General features: G+C 43.8%; 1 protein-coding gene and 1 long non-coding RNA gene across 7 annotated transcripts in view; one reads left to right on the top strand and one right to left on the bottom strand.

Annotated features, from left to right (window-relative positions):
• Positions 1 to 23,400, bottom strand: part of ACSL6 (acyl-CoA synthetase long chain family member 6) — a 226,455-nt gene that overhangs the window by 11,601 nt on the left and 191,454 nt on the right. For all 6 annotated transcript variants that reach the window (XM_083181844.1, XM_083181845.1, XM_083181843.1 and 3 more), the window contains 3 exons: positions 22,282 to 22,398; positions 10,739 to 10,882; positions 10,233 to 10,334 (listed from right to left, as the gene is read on the bottom strand). In XM_083181844.1, coding sequence (XP_083037970.1) covers positions 10,233 to 10,334; positions 10,739 to 10,882; positions 22,282 to 22,398 — 363 coding nt within the window. The remainder of the gene's footprint in view (positions 1 to 10,232; positions 10,335 to 10,738; positions 10,883 to 22,281; positions 22,399 to 23,400) is intronic.
• The window catches only part of LOC146074101 (uncharacterized), a 71,437-nt gene that overhangs the window by 20,291 nt on the left and 27,746 nt on the right, over positions 1 to 23,400 (top strand). The window lies entirely within an intron of this gene.

Below are 23,400 nucleotides of genomic sequence, written 5' to 3'. Positions count from 1 at the left end.
TACCTACATAGGTCAAACTTATACTTCGGACAAGGCCTGTGGAGTGATACCCCGCTGGCCTATTCCTGCAGACATCAGGACTCCGTACATTTCTCTACATAATATTAACTTTAATAAATTCCCTTTTCATTTTTACATTACAGTCTTCTGCATCCTTATTTATTTACTTACTTGCTTACTCACTCCTATCAATAAATCTCCACACACTCTCAATTTACTTTAATACTGTATCACACCACAGGTGAGCGCAATCTATCCATCTCCTTTTCCATATTGTAATTATCAGGGTGACCAGGACTCACCCGATAGACTGCAGCTCCCTTTAGATCTCAGCTCTACCTCTGGGTAGAAATACACATAGGACTGACATATACCATAACTTGAGCGCTTAGTACTTACATTTTCTACTAACAGTTCTTTGTCCTAAACAAGTATCAAGCAGCTCGGTTACATACGAACAATCACACAACTTTTATGGGTATCACTGATGTGCGACTCACGAGGGCCAATAGGGCAACACAAGAAATACTTAATATAGACAATAACACCCCCTCAATACCACCACTCGAATTCTACAATAACTTTAGACACCTTGAGAAACTCATACAGAAAGAAACACGCATATGGTGGGACAGGCAAATCCTTGAATGGTACCATAAAAACAACCTCATACCCAAGGGGTTAAAAATCAAAAAGAAACCCACACACCACACAGATGACACAATTTTTATGACAAAATGGGACTCCATTCTACACCAATGTTCCATTGATCTGATAAACTTAGTAATTGAACAACACAATACTGACTTGACAAACATAGCCACACAAATAGATCAGACCAACACACTCATTGAACCCTTCACAAAAGAAGAAGGCTTCCAGGCAATCGAGGACATTACTAAATCCAGACTCATTCAGAAGGAAGATAATATAATCAAATCAAAGGTCAATAAAATACAGAGGGACATCAAACTCAAATTAAGCCTTACCCAACATCATACCAATAACAAAGTCAACAACAAAAAAAGTAAACATAAAATAGCCACTGCTAGCACAAACAAACACAACAGAAAGACTTTAATACACAAAATACCAGACCCGCGAACAGGACAAACTAATCGGACACACATCCCCAATATACCAACATACAAAACAATAGGTCTGACATATCAGCAATATATGACCCAACTCCACCAGACTCAATTGATTAGAGACACTCAAACAATTACACAACACAAAAAGGCCAAAGCAACAAATATAAACAACAGTGCCTCATCATCATCCTCAGAAGACACATACTCTGACACCTCTTTCTCAGTTCATGAGATTGAGGAAGACATAGAATACGACACTCTTGCTAGATTGTCCTTTGACCAGGGCTGGGTCACCACCCTAAGAGACTACAACTCCACTGACAATAATAAGGAACAAGACTCTACACAACCTATACACCCCCAAAATAGTGGCACTACTACAGACTCATGGGGCGAGAATTTTTTAGATTCGGAGACAGGCCGCAAAGCCTGTCTCCAACCATCACAACCACTGACAACCAAGAAAAGACCCATAGAACAAGACGAGGATGCAGAGGGGGCAAACACCCCAAAAAAACAGAAACAATCACCACAACCGACAAAGAACTAGACACCAGTCAAATCTTTAATTTAAGCGACACACACCTTACAACACCCCAGAAACAAGTCCTCATCAAAGGACTTAAATTCGCTCCCACAACTAAACCTGATAAATTTAACACATACTGTGACCTTCACTCATTTACCAGAAAATTATGCCTCAAAAAATACTTCAACTCTAATCCCATCATCAGAAACCATCAAGACACCACAGATAAGTATAAACACACATCATTAAGACCACCCTCCACCTTCAATCCCACCCACCTGAAATCACACCACATAAAAACGTTTGAAACATTAGTAACAAGGGACATAGAGCGTATTCAAGACAAAACCAAAGATAACAAGCATCTCAACAGAAACAACAACATGACCAAAAAAGAAAGAGAGGCCTTACGGGAATTGGAACACAACAAACAAATAGTCATTAAACCCGCAGATAAGGGGGGAGGGATTGTAATCCTTAACAAAGACGACTACATCACAGAGGCATCACGACTACTACAAGACCAAACCACATACAGGACTTTACCGGGTAACCCAACACAGGAATTTAAAAAGGAACTCGATACATTACTCACTGCAGGCAAAGACATAGGACTACTCAATAAACATGAACACACATTTCTAAAACAAGATCACCCCATTATTCCAGTTTTCTACTACTTACCGAAAATACACAAGGACATACACAACCCACCAGGACGCCCCATCATCTCAGGTATAAAATCACTCAGTTCCAATCTAGCACAATACGCAGACTCTTTTCTTCAAGACATCGTACAGACACTTCCATCATACATAAGGGACACTACAGACATACTCAATACACTACACAGCATAGAATGGGCACCTGATCTCTGGCTAGCAACAAGCGACGTTACATCTTTATATACCGTAATTAGACATGAACAGGGATTAGACAGCACAAAACACTTTCTGGACCAACAATCTGACCTACTACCTGAACAAACCAAATTCATACTTGACGCACTCAACTACATTCTCCATCACAATTACGTCTGGTTTAACAATACTTTTTTCTTACAAACCACAGGGACCGCCATGGGATCTCGGGTGGCGCCCAGTTATGCAAACCTCTTCATGGGCAAATGGGAGGAGGACTACATCTGGGGTTTGCGTGACTGGAGCGCCAACTTGATCCTATGGCGGCGGTACATAGATGACATCATTTTCATATGGAAGGGCACACAGACATCACTTAATGACTTCACTACATACCTCAACAACAATGACAGGAATCTGACATTTACAACCAACATCAGCCAAGATAAAGTCGAATTCCTGGATTTAGAGATATTTATTGACAATGGACAACTACACACAAAAACATACAAAAAAAATGTCGACGTTAATAGTTATATTTTATATAACAGTGGACATCATAGGCCGTGGATAGAAAATATCCCAAAAGGGCAGTTCAGACGCATAAGACGCAACTGCACCAAACTTGATGACTATATGCAACAAGGACTGGACCTCAAACAACAATTTTTAGAAAAAAACTATGACAAAGACTTAGTAGAACATGCATATCAAAACACCATCCAACTTGACAGAACAGATACCTTACAACCAAAACTCAATGACAAAGAACATAACACATCAGACATCACCTTCATTACACAATATAGTCAATCAGCACACAAGATTAAACAAATCATAACAAAACACTGGCACATACTTAAAGAAGACAATGACTTAAGATCCATAATAAAAGATAAACCTACTGTTATATACAGGAAAGCACCAGACATCCGCAAAAAACTAGTTCAGAACCACATCAAACCAGTCACCATGACCCAAACCACACTCACAAATAAAACAGGCTTTTATCATTGTGGCCGTTGCGCCGGCTGCAAGAACCAATCATCCAACACCACAAAACCAATACAAACATGGACCTCCACTACCACGGGACAATCCTTCAAAGTACATCAGACTATCACATGCAACAACCAGGGGTTAATTTACATACTAAGGTGCCCCTGTGGTAAGGAATATGTGGGTAGGACCACTCGCCCCCTCAAAACCCGCATCTACGAACATATCCGGAATATACGGATAGGGTATGAGGCTCATAGTGTTTCACTTCACTACAAAGAATGCCATGGATCTGATCCTAAGGGACTATTTTTCATGGCAATAGAAGTACCTGAAAGAAACTGGAGGGGGCGGGAACCATATAGACACCCTAAACAGAAAAGAACTCTACTGGATATTCCACTTGAAAACACTAACACCTAACGGTTTAAATATTGATTTCAATAGTGGCACCATTACTAGATGAATATAGTCCATGATACCAATAAAAACATTTAGCCTCAGTAATAAACATTGTTACCAATATGCCACATATCAGAACATCAGTTCATATATCGCTTATTACTATTCTCATGGCTTAATCTCCATTCTCATGGGTTTACCTCTCTCTCATTTATCTCTCTCTTTTATCTCTCTCCTCTGTATGCATCCTTTTCTGACTCCTATTTTTAAATTTCTTCTCATTTCTGGCAACCTACTCACCTCTCTTGCATACGAATCTTTACACTGTAAAGCACATCAGAATATTGAGAGATCCTCAATATTGTTCATCTTCAAAACATACTAATCAATCCTTCCATTTATCCATAGGTATTCTTATTACCTCAGAACATCTGCACAGTGTTAGAGGCCCCATAACAGTACATTGAACAGTTAGCCTTATACTTCAACTTCCACACACCATTGCCTTATTAAAACCCAATTACTTGTTCTAAACATTTGATCCCCACAAATTACGATATTATCATTAACTGCATCGCATAGTCTGTATACACCATGCGCACAACACAAACAGTTCTAAGAATTTCTCTCCCAATTAACCCATTTCATCTCCCACCGGCGAGTATTCTAAATGAAAGCTCTCAATTACTGCAATTACCATTAACGATCAGCCAATTACCCCCCTATATATACTTCCTCCGAACCACACCGCCTATCCTTGACAAAGGCCCTAGTGGCTGAAACGCGTTGGGACATCCCTTCTCATTCATTTCCACAATCCAGCGAATCCATCATCATCCGCCCTCTGCGACTGTCTCCTCCCAGCCGGGAGTACGAGCCCACAGCACGCTGCAAACGCTGCCCTGGTTACCGCAATCTCGCGAGAACGGAACCAGGAAGCAACGCTAGACGGCGACCGTGGAGCCGGGTGTACCTGCACGGCTGTGCACTCACCCGCGCCTAACAGATTACCATCCACAGCAAGGCGACAGATACCTCCAACGACGATCTGGTAAGAGCGCACAGCGGGACGCCGCTCACTGCCCTCCACGCCGGCGTTACACCCCATGGACATTTGTCAAAGCACATTCCTTACGTGACTTTTATTTATTCATTATTGAGCTCCACGGGGCTCATCTGCACACTGAACATTTGCTAAGTGCATTCCAACATCCCCTTTGCCCTTACAGACCGCTGCGGTCACCCACTAAGGCACATAGGTTCCTAAAAGGGACCTATGGATTAAAGGTACCTACATAGGTCAAACTTATACTTCGGACAAGGCCTGTGGAGTGATACCCCGCTGGCCTATTCCTGCAGACATCAGGACTCCGTACATTTCTCTACATAATATTAACTTTAATAAATTCCCTTTTCATTTTTACATTACAGTCTTCTGCATCCTTATTTATTTACTTACTTGCTTACTCACTCCTATCAATAAATCTCCACACACTCTCAATTTACTTTAATACTGTATCACACCACAGGTGAGCGCAATCTATCCATCTCCTTTTCCATAAAGCTCCGTTCTATGTCAGTTTAGGCCAACGTTTCAGTCTCTTTAGTGGCATCTTAATTGTGACTGCATGTACAAATTATTTATCCCTGGAAGCCATCCATATCTCTCTCGAATACAAAGATAAAGCTGCAGCCAGCAGCAAAATGCATCAAGGACTGTTACGCACCCACCACTAACAGCGGCATCTTGCATGGACCAGCATTTGGACAACCTTGATACAGATATTTGGAGCTTTAAACAAGTGGACAACCCTTTACAGCCTAGGCTTTTATCCGGACCCACTGTGCTAATAGAGAGGACTATTCTGCATCTACAGTATACAGGACATTTGAACTCTTTCTCCATGGTGAAGGTAGACCGGTAATTATACTGTGCAACATCATTGACTGCTACTGTACCGTACTGTGCGGTACAGTATCTCTGATATACCTTGAATAGATCCAGTCCAGATGTGACAAGCTTTCAAACTATCCAACTATTCTTTTTGGGCTTTCTGCCATAGCTGTGGTTAAATAGCAATATTACTCATCAGGAATTTTAATTCTAAGGCTGCTCTCTTTTTCTCCATTTCCAGAGCCTTATCTCTACTCCCTTTTTTAGCCTCTGCAAAACTCTTTTTTAAAGTACCCCTCATATATGCCTTAAAGGCATAGTACGTTATGGCCGAGGTGGTTGATCCCAGGTTAGTTTGCCAAAATTCTCCCCACTATGCTTTCAATGCACCTTCATCTCCTATACACTGCAACCAACCGGCATTAAATTTCCAGAAACTTTGACCTCTTTCATTTACATCCGAGAACTCCATATATATCGGGGAGTGATCGGATATTCCTCTTGGTTTGTATTCAACCATGACTATTTGGGGCAAAAGGTTCCTGGAAACCAACATAAGATCTGTTCTTGAAAAGGCCTGATACGATGTAGAATAACATGAAACTGGACAGTCTTAGGTTTATGCTCCCTCCATGGGTCTATCCACCCCACATCTTGTACAAAGTTAGCAAACTCCTTGTTACCTCTAGCTGTTCCTGAGGAGATACTCCTCTGTCTCTCTGCCTGAGGGTCCAAAACATTATTGAAATCCCAGGCAGACAACAGGGGAGTGTGTGTGTGTGTGGGGGGGGGGGGGGGACAGGGCCACAAACTCTGCAGCCTTCACAAGAATATCAAATGAAAATGTGGTCAGAATATAAATAGACAGCAATAATATTTGCATGGCATTGATCGTACAGTCAAGAAAAATTTAGCATCTTCCCGGGTCAATCTTGACCTTATTATGGGCAAATGGTAGTGATTTCCTTACAAGGATTCTTACACCTCTGGATGAGGACATGAAAGGGGCATGGTATGCATTTCCCATTTTCTTGAGTGTCATCAGTTTCTCCCATACCAAATGGGTTTCCACCAGGCAGGCTATGTCTACATTGTACTGCCCAAGTTGGTTTATAACGAGGGATCATTTGCTTTTGTCATTTTTGCCCCTAATGATCAATGAAAGTAATTTAATCATCCCTTTTGGTTTGGTTTGTCTACCATAATCCCTGCACGACCCCCACCTCAATGGCCATTGTTATCTAGTTTTACCCGGGGTCCACCGCCACAGCTTACATACATATAACTCAGACAGCAAAAAATATAAGTACATGCTATATAAAAACAACTTCCCCAAACAATAATCCTTCCCCCACTCTGTGAATCGACCCTGCCTTGGAATACGTAACCCAACCTCCCCAAGAAAAAGTAAAAAAAAAGACAAACCAAGTTAACCCTAAAATATGGGGATGTAGTAAGATGACCACCAATATGTGGTGAGCTCCCCAGCCGGTCTTTTAATTTTTTTCTTTGATCCTACTTTACCTAGCTAACTGCTAGCTGACGACTACCCGGGACCTATTTATCCAACCATTTTGCAGCTTCATTTGGAGTATGGAAAAAAACTGTTTCGCTATTGGCGATGACCCTATGTTTGGAGAGTAAAACCATTGAATACCCTCATGCAACCTTTTCTTATTTAAAAAAATGTTGCTCTGTCCTTTTGAACCTCCAGTGCAAAGTCTGGAAACACTGATATTATAGCGCCTTTATACTCAAACGAGATGGTATCTTTGTACTGAAAATTTAGGATTTCAATGATCAGTGTACATAGAGGTGCCACCAGTGGCAATGGTCTAAATGACACCCTATGAGCCCTTTCCATGGCACTTGATCGGAGAATGACGCTTTCCCAAATTTCTCGCACATCCATTTTTCCATGAACTTTGTTGTGTCCGTACCCTCCTCATGTTCCGGCAGCCCAACAAAGCGAAGATTGTTCCTTCTTAACACAACGTGACTGTTTATCTAACCAGCCATTTCATCTGTACCAATTAACATACTAACAGAACTGCAAACAAATTCAAAGGAAGTGCAATTCTAAGTAATATGTTTTAACAAAAAAACATTTTGCATGCTTACATAGTCACAACCGGTTGTGCTTAATTTTTTATCAGTTTATTTTTATTTTCTAATTTTTATATGTAAGGTATTCTTGATGTGTTGTATGTTTTACCTATTCTAGAGAGTAATTCAATTGTTATTACTGTTATCCCCTTATTGCGCAGTTCTATTTCTTTTCTTGTTCCTTCTTAGTCAGCCAAGTAATATATTACTACTATCGATGGCGTCTGCACCAATGCCCATCCCTACTCTGCAACAGCCAAAAACCTTTACTACACCTCATCCCCACACACCTACATCACTGCCCTGCCTCCTGTTCTCCTGCCCCGTAACTTCCGCCAGTGGGGACCCGCTCTCCCTGTGTTGCCCACATTCCCCTATCATGCTTTACCACCCAGCCTAATGCTCTCATGCACCCTAACTCCCACCCAGTAGGAGGAGACACTGACTCAGGGGCACCATCCTGTACTCCTGTGCTGCCACGCTGAACCCTCACCCACTGGCAGAAGCTGCACAGTGTCCCCCACCCTCCTCTTTAGTCCTCCTTATGCCCATACACACCTATCACTACCCAGCCTCCTGTTTTCCTGTGTCGTGACATCCGCCAGTGGGGAGCCGCTGACTCAAAAAAAAACCTACTATACTATTGCACACAAACACACACCTAAACAACACGCACACACACCCCCACACCCACAAATGTCACTGTACCCTCCACACTATCAATGTACATCTTAATCTGTAATCACTTTTTAATTAAACAAAACAATACACACCCCCTTCCAAATCATATGCTCTCTATTTAACACATTTCACCTATAACTGAAATTGCAATACAGGGCATCTTTTATACAATTCTAACCATATGTCTCACAATACAAACGTTCACGACGGTGTGAAGAGCGCCCGTAGGGTGTGATGAATCACCTAGTATATATATATATATATATATATATATATATACACACACACACACACACACACACACACACACACATATATATTATAGTTTATTTTTCTTTCTTTCTTACCACTCGATTTATAATAGATATTTTTCTCCTTCATTATTATGTGCTGCTTAACCAGGGGAGAAGCAATAAATTGAAAATACAAGCTAGACCCTGATAGGAATGCAATGTATAAAATGGCATCAGGCCAGACCGAACAATTCAATGGCTAATGATAAATTGCATATGTGTAATGGGGGTCCCAGGGTTGCCCACCGCCACAGCAATTTTAAATGTTTGTACAGGTTGAGTATCACATACCGAATATATGTTATCCGAATTATTCCGAAAACCATATATTCCAGAAAGTGAACAAAAAATGTTTTTGTTGCTAAAAACTTACTGGTGACATCTGTTACAGCACTACTGAGGAAATGATATGCAACTGGCACTATATATGTGCAAGACAATGATTGCTTGGCATTTAAATTCAGTGCCTGAGATTGTACACAAACTTTGTTTCATGTTTTGAAACCTTGTTTTATGCACAAATAAAATATATTTGTGTTTATTTCATGTGTTTGATGTACAACATAAATACAAGATACCTCAAGATACATCATTGAAATATTAAAATATTCCCAAATACAGAACAATCCGTTATCCAAAATTGTCCTGGTCCTGAGTATTTTGGATAAGGGATACTCAACCTGTACATGTTTATAAGTTTAATTGTTTGTATCTATCCCGCCTGAGATGTGATAAAACCGTGTAATTACTTATATTCATTTACATTATGCCGAAAGGTCCATCTCGGAATGAATATGTCCTGTCTTTGTAATTAAAAAAAGAAAAAAAATCTTTATTATGGTTTTCTTTTAAGTGACAAGCTACTATAATACTATGTTGTGCATATTGTAGATGTTTGACTATATCAGTAATCAGTTTTAACTTTATTAAATTAAGACAATCACAAAATGTCCGCCCCCATACAAGCAGACAGTTTCAGAGAACTGTCTGTTATATGGGGTGGACATTTTATGATGGTCCATCCGTTTCCAAAGCATCAGAAGCCAGGAGGAGCACAGACAAGTAAATCTGCAGGTCCCGGCCGCAGCACAGATGTGGCAGCAGCGGCGGTACAATAGCCCTGCACTTACACGGCGCCTCCCCGCTACCGCAGGGTCTGCGGGGCTATTGTTACGCCACTGGTAATAGTGTATACATTAGTTTTCTTCTTTTCTCTTAAGATAGTGCTCTGGGTCCTATAGTCATAGTTTATTTTTTCTATGTTGTCTTGAAGGCTACCTCCAAATTTGGCAACATGCATTTATTTCTAGGGTTATTCATTTATGTGTATCACAGATACATAACATCTTTTTAAAAATAAATACAGTTTCATACCAAATTGTTGCATAGTTCTGCAAATGACCCTTCAAAAGATCTCTTCTTTGCCCACCCTGGCATCACTTCCGCATCCGGGACAACGATGCCAACTAGAAAGGCCTACAGTAACATAAGTTAGTGCAAAAAAAAAAACAATGTGTTAGGAAAAAACAGGTAATGCTCTGGTAGCCAGAGGACAAGTATATTTATATTCCCAAAGTAAGACATCTGTATTGAAAAAAACAAACATAATATTATCAAACGTATGCCATATTGGCACTCACTCTGCATATTTTAAAATAGGAAATTATTTTAAACATACCAAATAAAATTGAAAAAAATTTTTTTTAAACATCTACAATGGAAGTTCCATAGAAGCCATTTTGTCAACTTTGTTTAAAAATAAGGATAAATCTTCAAAATTGTCCTGTTTTCTCCCTGGACCATTGTAGAGTACAATCTAGTAACAAAACTACATCTGGAATGCTTATAGCATACTGTACATGAGTACATCACATACTTACTTGTAGACTGTCCCCATGGACATATATTTGGGATACAGGTTCACTGCGTATATAGATATTCTCAATTTTCTCTGGTGCTATATACTCTCCTTGTGCAAGTTTAAATATATGCTTTTTCCGATCAATGATCTTTAGCGTTCCATTCTGTAGGCAAAAAAGGTGAAAGGTTTAACTTATGGATAAGAGATCAATTCATAACTTAAAATATTCAAAGTATGATGACAGGGAACATTCTGGCAATGTCATTCTGGATATTTTCCCTGTTTTGGGAAGTTAGGAATAAGAAGACGTTTTCCCAAACATAGAAACACAGAATTTGACGGCAGATAAAAACCACTTGGCCCATCTAGTCTGCCCCTTTTTTAAACATGTTACCTCAAATCATATGTGATCCTTATTTTTTGTAAGGATATCAATATGCTTATCCAAGGCATGTTTAACTTATTCTACTGTATCTACCACTTATCTACCACTCTTTCTGTGAAGAAATCTTTCCTCAAATTTCCTTGAATCTTCCTCCCTCTAGTTTCAGTGCATGTCCTCATGTTCTAATGCTCCTCTTCCTGTGAAGAATGTATCCCACCTGTACCTTGTTAAAACCCTTGATATATTTGAAAGTATCTATCATGTCCCCTCTTTCCCGCCTCTGCTCTAAACTATACATATTAAGATCTTTTAGTCTTTCCTGGTACGTTTTGTGATGTAGGCCATGCACCATTTTAGTTGCTCTTCTTTGTACAGTCTCTAATGTATTTATATCCTTCTGGAGATATGGCCTCCAGAACTGAACACAATACTCTAGATGAGGTTGTACCAATGACCTATACAGTGGCATTATTACTTCTTTCTTTCTACTGCTGATACCTCTCCCTATGCAACTAAGCATCTGACTTGCCTTCTTCATTGCTTTGTTACATTGCCTACCTACCTTTAAGTCCCCTGAAATAGGGACACCCATATCCCTCTCTTCAGTAGTTTTCATTATAGTGGCATTTATACTATATTTAGTATTTGGATTTTTGAGACCCAAGTGCATGATTTTGCATTTTTTGGCATTAAACTGTAGTTGCCATGCTCTTGACCATTCATCTTATCTACCTAGCTCATCAATCATTTGTTTTACCCCCTTGGTGTGTCTACCCTGTTGCTGTTATGATCTCCTGTGCCACGCTGCCTGGCGAGGCACTACGTGGCACTGACTCAATGGAGATGTGTCGGGAATGGTGCACCCTCGCCAACCTGCCTCCGTTGCGATCAGGAGAAGTTGGCGTGTGAGTGCAGAGCTAGGGCTTCACCACTAATAGCCGCGTTCGTGGGAGCCCGTTAGTCAGGCTCCCACCTCGATGCCACCTGGTCTTATGATGTGACAACTCACACGCCAAGGTCAGTGATGAGCAAGGGGAATACCTAACTGAACCCTACCCCTGGCGAGGATGCCAACAGGTCTCCCGTAAGGGTGAGCGGAGTGCGGATAGACAGTACTATGAATACGTACGAATGGGCGTAACAATACGCAAGGTGACCCACAAAATACTAAGGGTGTGTAACAATACACTGGGATGTATAGATAATAATAAAGAAAAGGGTCTGGGGGGAACCCCCACTTATCTGAGTGTAATGATACGCAGACTGCAGGATCCAGGGAACAGACAGGAGGAATAACGGATGACGTCTGGATATGAAGATGGACACCAGGATACTGGCAGGCAGCCAACGGATACTGGAGTACACTGGGGGCTAGGACACGAGTATAGGGATTTCTGGAGGCCACACACAGATACCGGAGACAAGGCTGGAGACAGGACACTGATGCAGGGACCAGCAGACAACAGCACGGGGAGCACGGGGACCAACAGATGCAGACAATAGCACGGGGAGCACGGGAACACTTCAGAGTAAACAAAGCTATAGCCGGCGTCTGCCTGGTGCAGACGCCAGCTATTTATTGAATGTACCGCCGTGCGTAACGTCAGACGCCGCGTGCGCTGACGTCCGTGCGCCGGCGCGTCCTCTGCAGGCTTGGGGCGTTGCCTAGCAACGCCCCGGCTCGTGGCCTGTACGGACGGAAGCTAGGGGCGTTGCTAGGCGACGCCTCCGACACTTCCTCCGTACGGCCGCGGTGTTTAACAGTACCCCCCCCTTGAGGAGGGGTCACCGAACCCTTAGAGCCAGGTTTCCAAGGAAACTTTTTAAAAAAGTCGGTCCTTAATCTGGGTGCATGTAAAAACCTTTCAGGAACCCAAGATCTTTCTTCATCTCCATATCCCTTCCAGTGTACAAGAAACTTAAGTTGACCTCTGACCCGTTTGGAATCCAGAATTTGTTCAACTACATACTCCTTATGTCCCTGCACTAAGACAGGTCTACGAGAATAAGTGGGTACAGACGGAGGAATTCCAGAGACAGGTTTAAGTAATGAGCAGTGAAAAACATTGTTAATGCGAAGTGATCTGGGAAGGCGTAGCCTAAAAGCGACTGGATTAACTTGACCGATAATCTGGAATGGTCCAATAAATCTTGGACCCAACTTGGGGCATTGCTGTCGCAATCTGATGTGTCGAGTGGATAACCAAACCCTCTGACCCACAGTAAAAGGACACGGTCTCCTATGTCTATCAAAGAAGATCTTTGACCGGGCTGATGATTGTTTCAAAGCGTAATTAATCTTTTTCCAGGCTCTTCTAAAAAATGACACAGCAGAGGAAAATCTTGAGGACTCAACAGGAGGCATAAATGCATTACATTTCGGGTGAAAACCTGAGTTGCTGAAAAATGGGGAAGTTTTGGTGGAGGAATGGTAAGAATTGTTATAAGCAAACTCGGCCAGTGGGATGAGCTCCGCCCAGTTGTCTTGACATTTGGAAACAAAACAGCGGAGGAATTGTTCTAAGGCCTGATTGACCCTCTCAGTCTGTCCATTTGACTGTGGATGATAGCCCGACGAGAGACTGACCTGAATACCTAAATCAGAACAAAATTGTTTCCAAAATCTGGCCACGAATTGGGAACCTCTGTCTGAGACTATATCAACCGGAAGCCCATGAAGTCTAAAGATGTTGGTGATAAATAATTGGGCCAGAACTTTGGCTGTGGGGAGTCCCTGCAGAGGTGTAAAGTGTGCCATCTTAGTGAATCTATCCACCGTGACCCAAATAGTGGTAAATTTGTTAGAAGAAGGGAGATCCACCACGAAGTCCATGGAAATATGAGACCATGGTCTTTCAGGAATGGATAAAGGCAGTAACGGTCCAACCGGAGATTGTCGAGAAGATTTATGTCGTGCACAGATTACACATGAGGAAACAAATTGCTCAACGTCTTGCCTCATGGTGGCCCACCAAACTGACCTGGCTAAATGTTTAAGGGTCTTGATAATTCCGGGATGCCCTGAAGCTTTGGCCGAGTGAAAAATTTTTAGAACGGCTTCTCGAAACTTTTTTGGGACAAAGAGACGGTCTTGGGGCGTTTGTGGCGGTGCAGATGATTGGGCAGCAATAACCAAAGCAGCTAAATCTTGTGTCACCCCTGCCATGATAACCGAACGAGGAATAATGGGAGACACTTCTAATTCAGAGTTCTGGGAGGTTTGAAAACTACGGGAAAGAGCATCTGCCTTCACATTTTTGGACCCTGGTCTGAAGGTAATGATGAACCGAAACCTGGTGAAAAAGAGTGCCCATCGAGCCTGTCGTGGATTAAGGCGCTTAGCAGATTCAATATAAGAAAGGTTCTTATGGTCCGTGATAACCGTAACGATGTATTGGGCCCCCTCAAGCCAATGGCGCCACTCCTCGAATGCCCATTTGATGGCTAACAATTCTCGGTTCCCCACATCATAATTCACTTCGGCCGGAGAGAATTTACGGGAAAAGTAAGCACAGGGATGGACCTTTTGATCCTGCGCATCCTTCTGTGACAAGACTGCCCCAGCGCCTACATCAGAGGCGTCTACCTCAACAAAGAAGGGCAGACCGGGATCAGGATGACGCAAGATGGGAGCGGAACAAAACGCTTTTTTCAGTTTCTCAAAAGAATCTCTCGCTTTCGCGGGCCATTGCGCAGAATCAGCGCCCTTGCGAGTCAACTCTACAATGGGTGCGACTATATCAGAAAATGAGCGAATAAACTTCCGATAATAATTAGAGAACCCGAGAAAGCGCTGGATGGCTTTGAGGGTGGTTGGGCGAGCCCAAGACTGAATGGCCTGAACCTTGGATGGATCCATGGAAAATCCCTGCGGAGAGATTATGTATCCAAGGAAGGTTACTTGAGACACCTCAAAATCGCATTTCTCTAATTTAGCATACAGATGATTTTCTCGTAATTTTTGCAGCACCAGACGAACGTGCTGTCGATGCTCCAGGAGGGATTTGGAAAAAATGAGGATATCATCCAAATACACTACAGCAAACCCACCCAGATACGGCCGAAGAACCTCATTGATAAAATCTTGGAAGACTGCCGGAGCATTGGCCAGACCAAAAGGCATTACAAGATATTCGAAATGCCCCGAATGGGTGTTGAAAGCAGTCTTCCACTCGTCCCCCTGTTTAATTCTGATCAGGTTATAGGCCCCCCGGAGATCAATCTTAGAAAAGATCACTGCCTCCCGAATTTGATCGAACAACACCGAGATGAGGGGCAGTGGGTATGAATTCTTTACCGTGATCTTATTGAGAGCCCTATAGTCTATGCACGGTCGTAATGAGCCGTCTTTTTTCTCAACAAAAAAGAACCCTGCTCCTACCGGAGACTTAGAGGGACGAATGAAACCCTTCTCCAGACTTTCTTTGATATAGAGGTCTACGGCTTGAGTCTCGGGTGCTGTGAGGGCATATAACCGACCCTTGGGAAGTCTGGCATTGGGCATTAAATCAATGGCACAATCAAAAGAACGGTGTGGAGGTAAGGTATCGGCTTCTTTTTTAGAAAACACATCAACAAAATCTCTGTACTGGGGAGGAAGAGCCTGGTGGTCAGGATGCGCCACTCGAAGCGGGAGAGTGAGACAACCTTCCGAACAGGATCTTCCCCACCGAGTAATTTCTCCAGTCTCCCAATTGAACTCAGGGTTGTGTTTTTTCAGCCAGGGTAACCCGAGAACAATGGGAGTAGAAGGGCAATTAAAGACAAAAAAAGAAATACCCTCAGAGTGCAGTGCCCCAACTGACAACTGGAGAGTGGGAGTCCTAAGTGAAATACTACCCTTGGACAGTGGATGGCCATCCAATCCACAGACGGAAATCTGATTAGTCAGAGGTATGGGCTCAAGTCCCAAATGACGCACCAGGCCTCCATCAATAAAATTGCCAGCCGCCCCACTGTCCACAAAAGCAGAACCACTCCAGGACCGGTTGGCCAGATAAACTGAAACTTGAATTAATATTGAATCAGAGGGAGAACAATTCAATAGGCCTAAGCGAATTCCCTCACTACCACCTAGGCCTTGTCTTTTCCCGCCTTCAGGGGGCATGTAGCAGCATGGTGACCAGGACCCCCACAGTATAAACAAAGCCCCTTGAGACGACGGCGATTTTTTTCGGAAGAAGACAGTCGAGTAGCCCCCAGTTGCATTGGTTCGTCACCGGGTACCTCGGAAGACTCCCCAAGCGATGTGGTAGGTAACACTCCAGACCGTCTCTCCCTCTGCCGCTCTCGAAACCTCCTGTCCACTCTAATAGCCAGTTGCATAATCCCGTCCAGAGTGTTGGGAACGGGATAATGCACTAGTGCGTCTTTAAGGGATTCGGATAGGCCAATCCGAAACTGACTTCTAAGGGCTGAATCATTCCATCCAGAATCAATGGCCCACCGCCTGAATTGTGTACAGTAAGCTTCAGCCGGGTCTTGCCCTTGACGCAGTGCTCTAAGGTTTGCCTCCGCAGAAGCAGCACGATCTGGGTCATCATATAATAAGCCCATGGCAGCAAAAAAGGCATCTACCGAAGAGAGAGCCTCAGACCCACTAGGAAGGCCAAAGGCCCAGGTCTGAGGATCCCCCTGCAGCAATGAAATCACAATGCCCACTCGTTGGGTCTGAGAACCGGAGGACATGGGACGTAAATTAAAATATAATCTACAAGCTTCCCTAAAATTAAAGAACTGGGAACGATCACCAGAAAAACGATCCGGCAGGTTTAATTTAGGCTCCTGACCCTTGGCCAAAGAGGAGCTGGCCTTTGACTGTTCTTCCTGAGAATCTACCCTTAAAGTGAGTTCTTGTAACTTTTGAGTTAAGGCGTGCATTTGTCCCATAATTGCATGCCCAGTAACCTGCTGTGCAGGATCCATGATACCCTGTGGAACCAGATGAAGACTGAAAAAACCTCTGAGCTGAGGGAAGGCCGAACAGCCTCAGAGTGTGGGCCGGCTATAATGTTATGATCTCCTGTGCCACGCTGCCTGGCGAGGCACTACGTGGCACTGACTCAATGGAGATGTGTCGGGAATGGTGCACCCTCGCCAACCTGCCTCCGTTGCGATCAGGAGAAGTTGGCGTGTGAGTGCAGAGCTAGGGCTTCACCACTAATAGCCGCGTTCGTGGGAGCCCGTTAGTCAGGCTCCCACCTCGATGCCACCTGGTCTTATGATGTGACAACTCACACGCCAAGGTCAGTGATGAGCAAGGGGAATACCTAACTGAACCCTACCCCTGGCGAGGATGCCAACAGGTCTCCCGTAAGGGTGAGCGGAGTGCGGATAGACAGTACTATGAATACGTACGAATGGGCGTAACAATACGCAAGGTGACCCACAAAATACTAAGGGTGTGTAACAATACACTGGGATGTATAGATAATAATAAAGAAAAGGGTCTGGGGGGAACCCCCACTTATCTGAGTGTAATGATACGCAGACTGCAGGATCCAGGGAACAGACAGGAGGAATAACGGATGACGTCTGGATATGAAGATGGACACCAGGATACTGGCAGGCAGCCAACGGATACTGGAGTACACTGGGGGCTAGGACACGAGTATAGGGATTTCTGGAGGCCACACACAGATACCGGAGACAAGGCTGGAGACAGGACACTGATGCAGGGACCAGCAGACAACAGCACGGGGAGCACGGGGACCAACAGATGCAGACAATAGCACGGGGAGCACGGGAACACTTCAGAGTAAACAAAGCTATAGCCGGCGTCTGCCTGGTGCAGACGCCAGCTATTTATTGAATGTACCGCCGTGCGTAACGTCAGACGCCGCGTGCGCTGACGTCCGTGCGCCGGCGCGTCCTCTGCAGGCTTGGGGCGTTGCCTAGCAACGCCCCGGCTCGTGGCCTGTACGGACGGAAGCTAGGGGCGTTGCTAGGCGACGCCTCCGACACTTCCTCCGTACGGCCGCGGTGTTTAACAGTTGCATACCTTTGTGTCATCTGCAAAAAGGCACATTTTACCCTCAATTCCATTTGCAATATCACCAATAAACATACAGTATTAAAAAGCACTGGTCCAAGTACAGATCCCTGGGGTGCTCCACTTGTAACGTTTTCATCCTTTGACTGTACTCCGTTCACTACAACTCTCTGTTTTCTGTCCTGCAACCAAGATTCCATTCAACTATCTTAGAATCCAATCCCAAGCTGTCAAGTTTTTTTTAACAGTCTGCGATGTGGCTACATCTACAGCCCTACATTAATCTATTACTTTAGTCACCAGTCAAAAAAGTCAATGAGTTGTTTGACGTGATCCACCCCCAGTAAACCCATGCTGTTTCGGATCCTGTTAGTTGGTGGTTTTGAGATATTCTACAACTCTTTGTTTTAAGAGTGTTTCCATCTATTTTCCTACTACTGATGTAAGGCTCACTGGTCGATAGTTGCTTACCTTGCTTCCACTTTTGTGCAGTGGGACTAGATTTGCTGGTTTCCTCTGTGATTACTCTAGTAGCTAGTGACTGGTTGAATAATTATGTTAATGGTTTTACCAGCTCCCTTTTAAGCTCCTTTAGTATCCCTGGATGTATTCCATCTGGCCCTATTGATTTACACACTTTCAGTTTTAAGAGTTCTGTAAGGACTTTCTCCTCTGTAAATGAACTTGTTTCTCCCTCATTTTTCTGACTATACTTGCAACTTCACTGTGGCCCCTTCCACTCTATTTCAGCTGTGAATACTGAGCAGAAATGATTATTAATATGATCTGCTATTACATTGTCTCCCTCAAGAAGACATCCACTCTCTGGGTGACATTTATTAGAGATCGATGTTGGGTTTTTGGCGATTTTTATCGCAAAAACTGCCCAGGGGGCCCATTAATGCCCCGCATGCTGGGCCTGTGGTTCTCCAAGTCCCAGCATGCGGGGGAGGTCTGCTGGCACTTGTAGTTCTCCTGTATAAAGCAATGTTAGGATTGAAAGATTTAACCCACTGGCCAGGGACACCGGTGACAGCCCTGGGCTTCAGCCTGGGGGGACAACCCCTTTATAGGGGGGTCCCCACTCCTCAGGTACCCGGTCCAAGGCTGACCAGCCACGGTGCTCATGATACGGCTGGGGGACCTTATGTAAAAAGTGTCCCCCGGCTGTGGCATGACACTGCGGGCTGTTGGAGCCCAGTGCTGGTTTCAAAATACGGGGGACCCCCAGTTTTTTTGTCCCCCGTATTTTTGGAACCAAGACCGGTCCAAGAGTCCGGGGCTGGTTTCAGAAATACGGGGGACCCCTATGCTTTTTGTCCCCTGTATTTTTGGAACCAGGTCCGGCTCAATGAGCCCGGGGCTGGAGGGGGACCTCACGCCATTTTTTTTTGTTTATCACAAAATCACACATTTTACCAAAATCGCACCTTTTCATGACTAAAAAAAATTGCAATTTTTCATGCATAAAATCGCCCTATATCACACTTTCTCGCACTTTTTATGCCGGAATACACACATCATCAAATATCCGAATTCGTGGAAAAAATGCGATTTAAAAAAACGGCGATATAGGGCGATTTGAGAAAAAAAATCGCATTTTGCCAAAAACGGTAAACACAATAAATCTCGCCCACAATCTTTTAGTCTTATTACTCCACTTTTTGTTTTTCTCTTTTAACTTATATACCTAAAAAAATGTTTTCCCCCCTTTACCCACTGTCTGGGCCATTTTTTCCTCAGCCTGTGCTTTTCCATATCTGATTACCTTCTTAGCCTCCATCTGTCTAACAAGATACACCTCTTTGTCCTCATTATTCTGTGTCTGCTTATATTTCCTAAAAGGCCAACTTTTTTTGCTTTCACAATACTTCTTTCGCAAACCACACTGGCATACTTTTCCTTGTGTTTTTCCTAACTCTTTTGACACAAAGTTTTGTTGCTTTTAGTATTGTACTTTTTAATTTTCTCCCACTTCTCCTGCACTCCTTCTAAGTTCCTCCACTCTGCCAAACAATCCCTTACAGGGTTTCCCATCTCTACAACATGAGCCTTCCTAAAATCTAACACCTTTGTTTTTGCATGCGGTGAGTCGGTCTCTGTCTTTATTCTGAACCATACTGCTTGATGGTCACTGGATCCCAGGTTTTCACCCACATTTACAGATGGAGCCGACTCCATCTTTGGCCGGCGCTCGCCAGATGCCTTTCACTGGCGAGCGCCGGCGATAGAGACTGGGATGCGCGTGCGTCCCAGTATCACGGCAGCTGGGCAGCATCTCCCTGCCCGTCCCCGCTTCAGGGAGACGCCGCCCAATTCGGGGGGGGGGGTGGGGGGGGGGGGCTCGGGGGACCGGTGGCGACAGTGGGGGAAGCAGCTGGGACCCCCACCAAGCTCTGTTGCCACGGGGCATGCGAGCATCTCGAGCGTGCGCACCCCTGGTAGTGGCCGGCCGCTGGCGTGGATGGCGGTAGAATCGCCATCCACTGTAAAGATGGAGCCGGCTCCATCTGTACGTCAGATATTCTGTCGCCATTTGTAAGTATTAATTCTAATATTGTGTCCTTACGAGTGGGCTCCCTCACCAACTGCTGGAGGGATGCTCTTGCAAGGAATTCAGAATGTCCCTACTTCTGTTGGAATTTGCAACAGACACCTCCCAATTTACATCAGGTAGATTAAAGTCACCCATGATTATTACCTCTCCTTTTAATGCCATTTTATTGATGTCCTGCAATAGGCTCTTGTCAAGTTCCTCTTCCTGACCTGGTGGTCTGTAGTTCACTCCTATATGAAGAATCGCTTTCTCCTCTGTTTCTATGGTCACCCAAAGGGTCCCAGTTTTTTCTTCAATACTTTGTACTAGTGTAGTCTTTATGCTTTTTTCCACATATATTGCAACCCCTCCTCCGATTCTTCCCATTCTGTCCTTCCTAAATTAGGCATATCCTGGTATAGCTATGTTCCAGGCATGATTTTCATTGCACCATGACTCTGTAATAGCCACAATATCCAGTTCATCCCTTGTCATTATTGCAATTAGTTCTGGGATGTTATTTCCTAAGCTCCTAGCATTTGCACACATAGCTCTTATAGTTTTGTTTGTGATTCTCCTGGTGCTATCTATGTTCATCTTTCTGCCAATATCTATTCGGTTTTGATCGGCATTATCTTCTGATAATAGAACAGTAAATGTGAGCGCAACATCTATGACCCATCCGGACCCCATTGTCCCACCGCTGTCCCAAAAACAGCAGGACACCAGCCCCCACCTCCAGTGGCCGTGGACCCCACTCCAACAGTCCAGACCACACCATAGAGAGGACCTTACTCCCTGCCAATTGGGACCTACCCCACTGCGTTTGTCACATGACATTTCACATTTTCACAGACCAAAGATCCAATTTGCTACACACCTTGGAAGACCTCCAGTGGCCAAGGTACTCAAATCCACCCCCCTCCAGGCCACCCACTAGTGAGGACCCATCGCACATCCTAAAGGTGCTCCATTTGTTCCCTGCCAGCCCATTGGGGCTCAACACCATCACCCCCAACTGCGGGAGGAATATATAAACCCATTGGACATCACCCAACCCATTCGCTATCAGCGGGATGATCAAGGTGCATCACACCATTGCCCATGGAGTGGTAACTATACCAATCACCCAATTGTGCAATTTTATTGCTATACTGCAAAAACGTAAAAAGATCAGTCCAGCAAGGAGAGACTGTTTTACTATTATTTTATTCATTGTATATTGTTTATAGTTTACATGATGTATTTCAACTCTTTTAAGTAAATACTGCTAAATACAGGTTATTCAGTAATATTAAAAACATTTGTAAAGATCCAATCTGTCAAATCCATTTTTACAATCAAAATCTTTAGCGCTGCTCCAGAACCCAGTTCTGAACCCCTTTTTGCTCGCAACATCTATGATACCTTTGTCAGTGAAAGCAGAGTTAGAAACAGTGGAGTGTACTTGTATATAGTAACTTTTAATGGAATTGTGATGTAGGTTAAATATTTGCAAAACAGATATCAGTAACCGTACAGTGCCACACCTGTCCAGTAAGAGCTTTTTGCACTATTATATTTGCTATAAGGGGATTCAAAGAATGTTTAAAGTGTGAAGGTACTGATAATTTGTGATACTTTTACTTAAATAATAAAAATGGGACATACCGGTAACCACTTTCCAATGTCTCCAGTGTACAGCCAGCCATCCTGATCTAAGGCTTCCGCCGTCTTCTCTTTATCTTTAAGGTAGCCTTTAAAAACATTGGGTCCTTTAACGCATATCTAAAATAAAGATAAAATGCTGCTCTATAAATGACATACTGACATTTATGATGATTTTATAGATAGCCTTCACAAAGAGTAAATGTCTTTAAATGTCTGTAGCTTTATGTACGGACCTGGCGCTGGTTCTCCCTGCCTTCTAGCAGCGCTGCTGGAGATCGACAGCTGTCCGGTAACCGGGAAGCTGTGCCACTGATAGGCCGTGTGTGCACAAGTTCCTCTGTCTCTAGGCCACTAGGATGCAGTTTATTTCCGCATCTCAGGTTATCTAACTTCCACGTCTGCTCAGCTGCAGCGGGATACCTGGTGTTCATTCTAGCACCCGCCATCTTTGAAAACCCATGTAGTTCCTCTTCCCTGCCTGGGGTGTCGCTGTCTGCTGTATTGCTTCTAGCAAAGTGTGGTCTGTATATCAGCACTGATATGCAAACCAGACCTGTGCTTGAAACAACCACAGCAGACAGTGACACCCCAGGCAGGGAAGATGAACTGCATGGGTTTTCAAAGATGGCGGGTGCTAGAATGAACACTAATACCTGTCCCCTATCCTCACTAATTATCTAGCTGCAGCCTGAAATTGGAAGGACTATGTTTAAATTACTCTTGGCCCACACCTTCCTGCCAGTGATAGTTTTTTTGTACTGCATAATGCAAGTCTGCCTGTCTCAGTTCTGCCCGTTTCTCCTTACCATTGTATCCTTGTCTCCTGCCTGGAATCCTCCATATAGCTTTCATGCATTCTCTCAGCTTCTGCATAACTCCTACAGGAATCATCGATATAGCTGGCCTGCATTCTCCCAGCTCCTGCATAACTCCTACATGAATGTTCTTAAATGCTAGCATGCATTCTCCCAGCATTAGAATCATTTTACCACTCAGGAAAACTTCAAGCTACAGGACTGCTGATTCTCAATACTGGAGGCTTGGTACTTGTGTAGTTTCACAGCGGCATTTCCCTGTGGATCGCATTCTGCATGCTATTTGCATACGATTTGCATACGA

This window comes from Crinia signifera, chromosome 4 (assembly GCF_055691185.1).
Source record: "Crinia signifera chromosome 4, ASM5569118v1, whole genome shotgun sequence".
Classification (NCBI taxonomy): domain Eukaryota; kingdom Metazoa; phylum Chordata; class Amphibia; order Anura; family Myobatrachidae; genus Crinia; species Crinia signifera.
The sequence above is the reverse complement of the archived record's forward strand: the minus strand, read 5'-3'. Positions and strand labels throughout refer to the sequence as shown.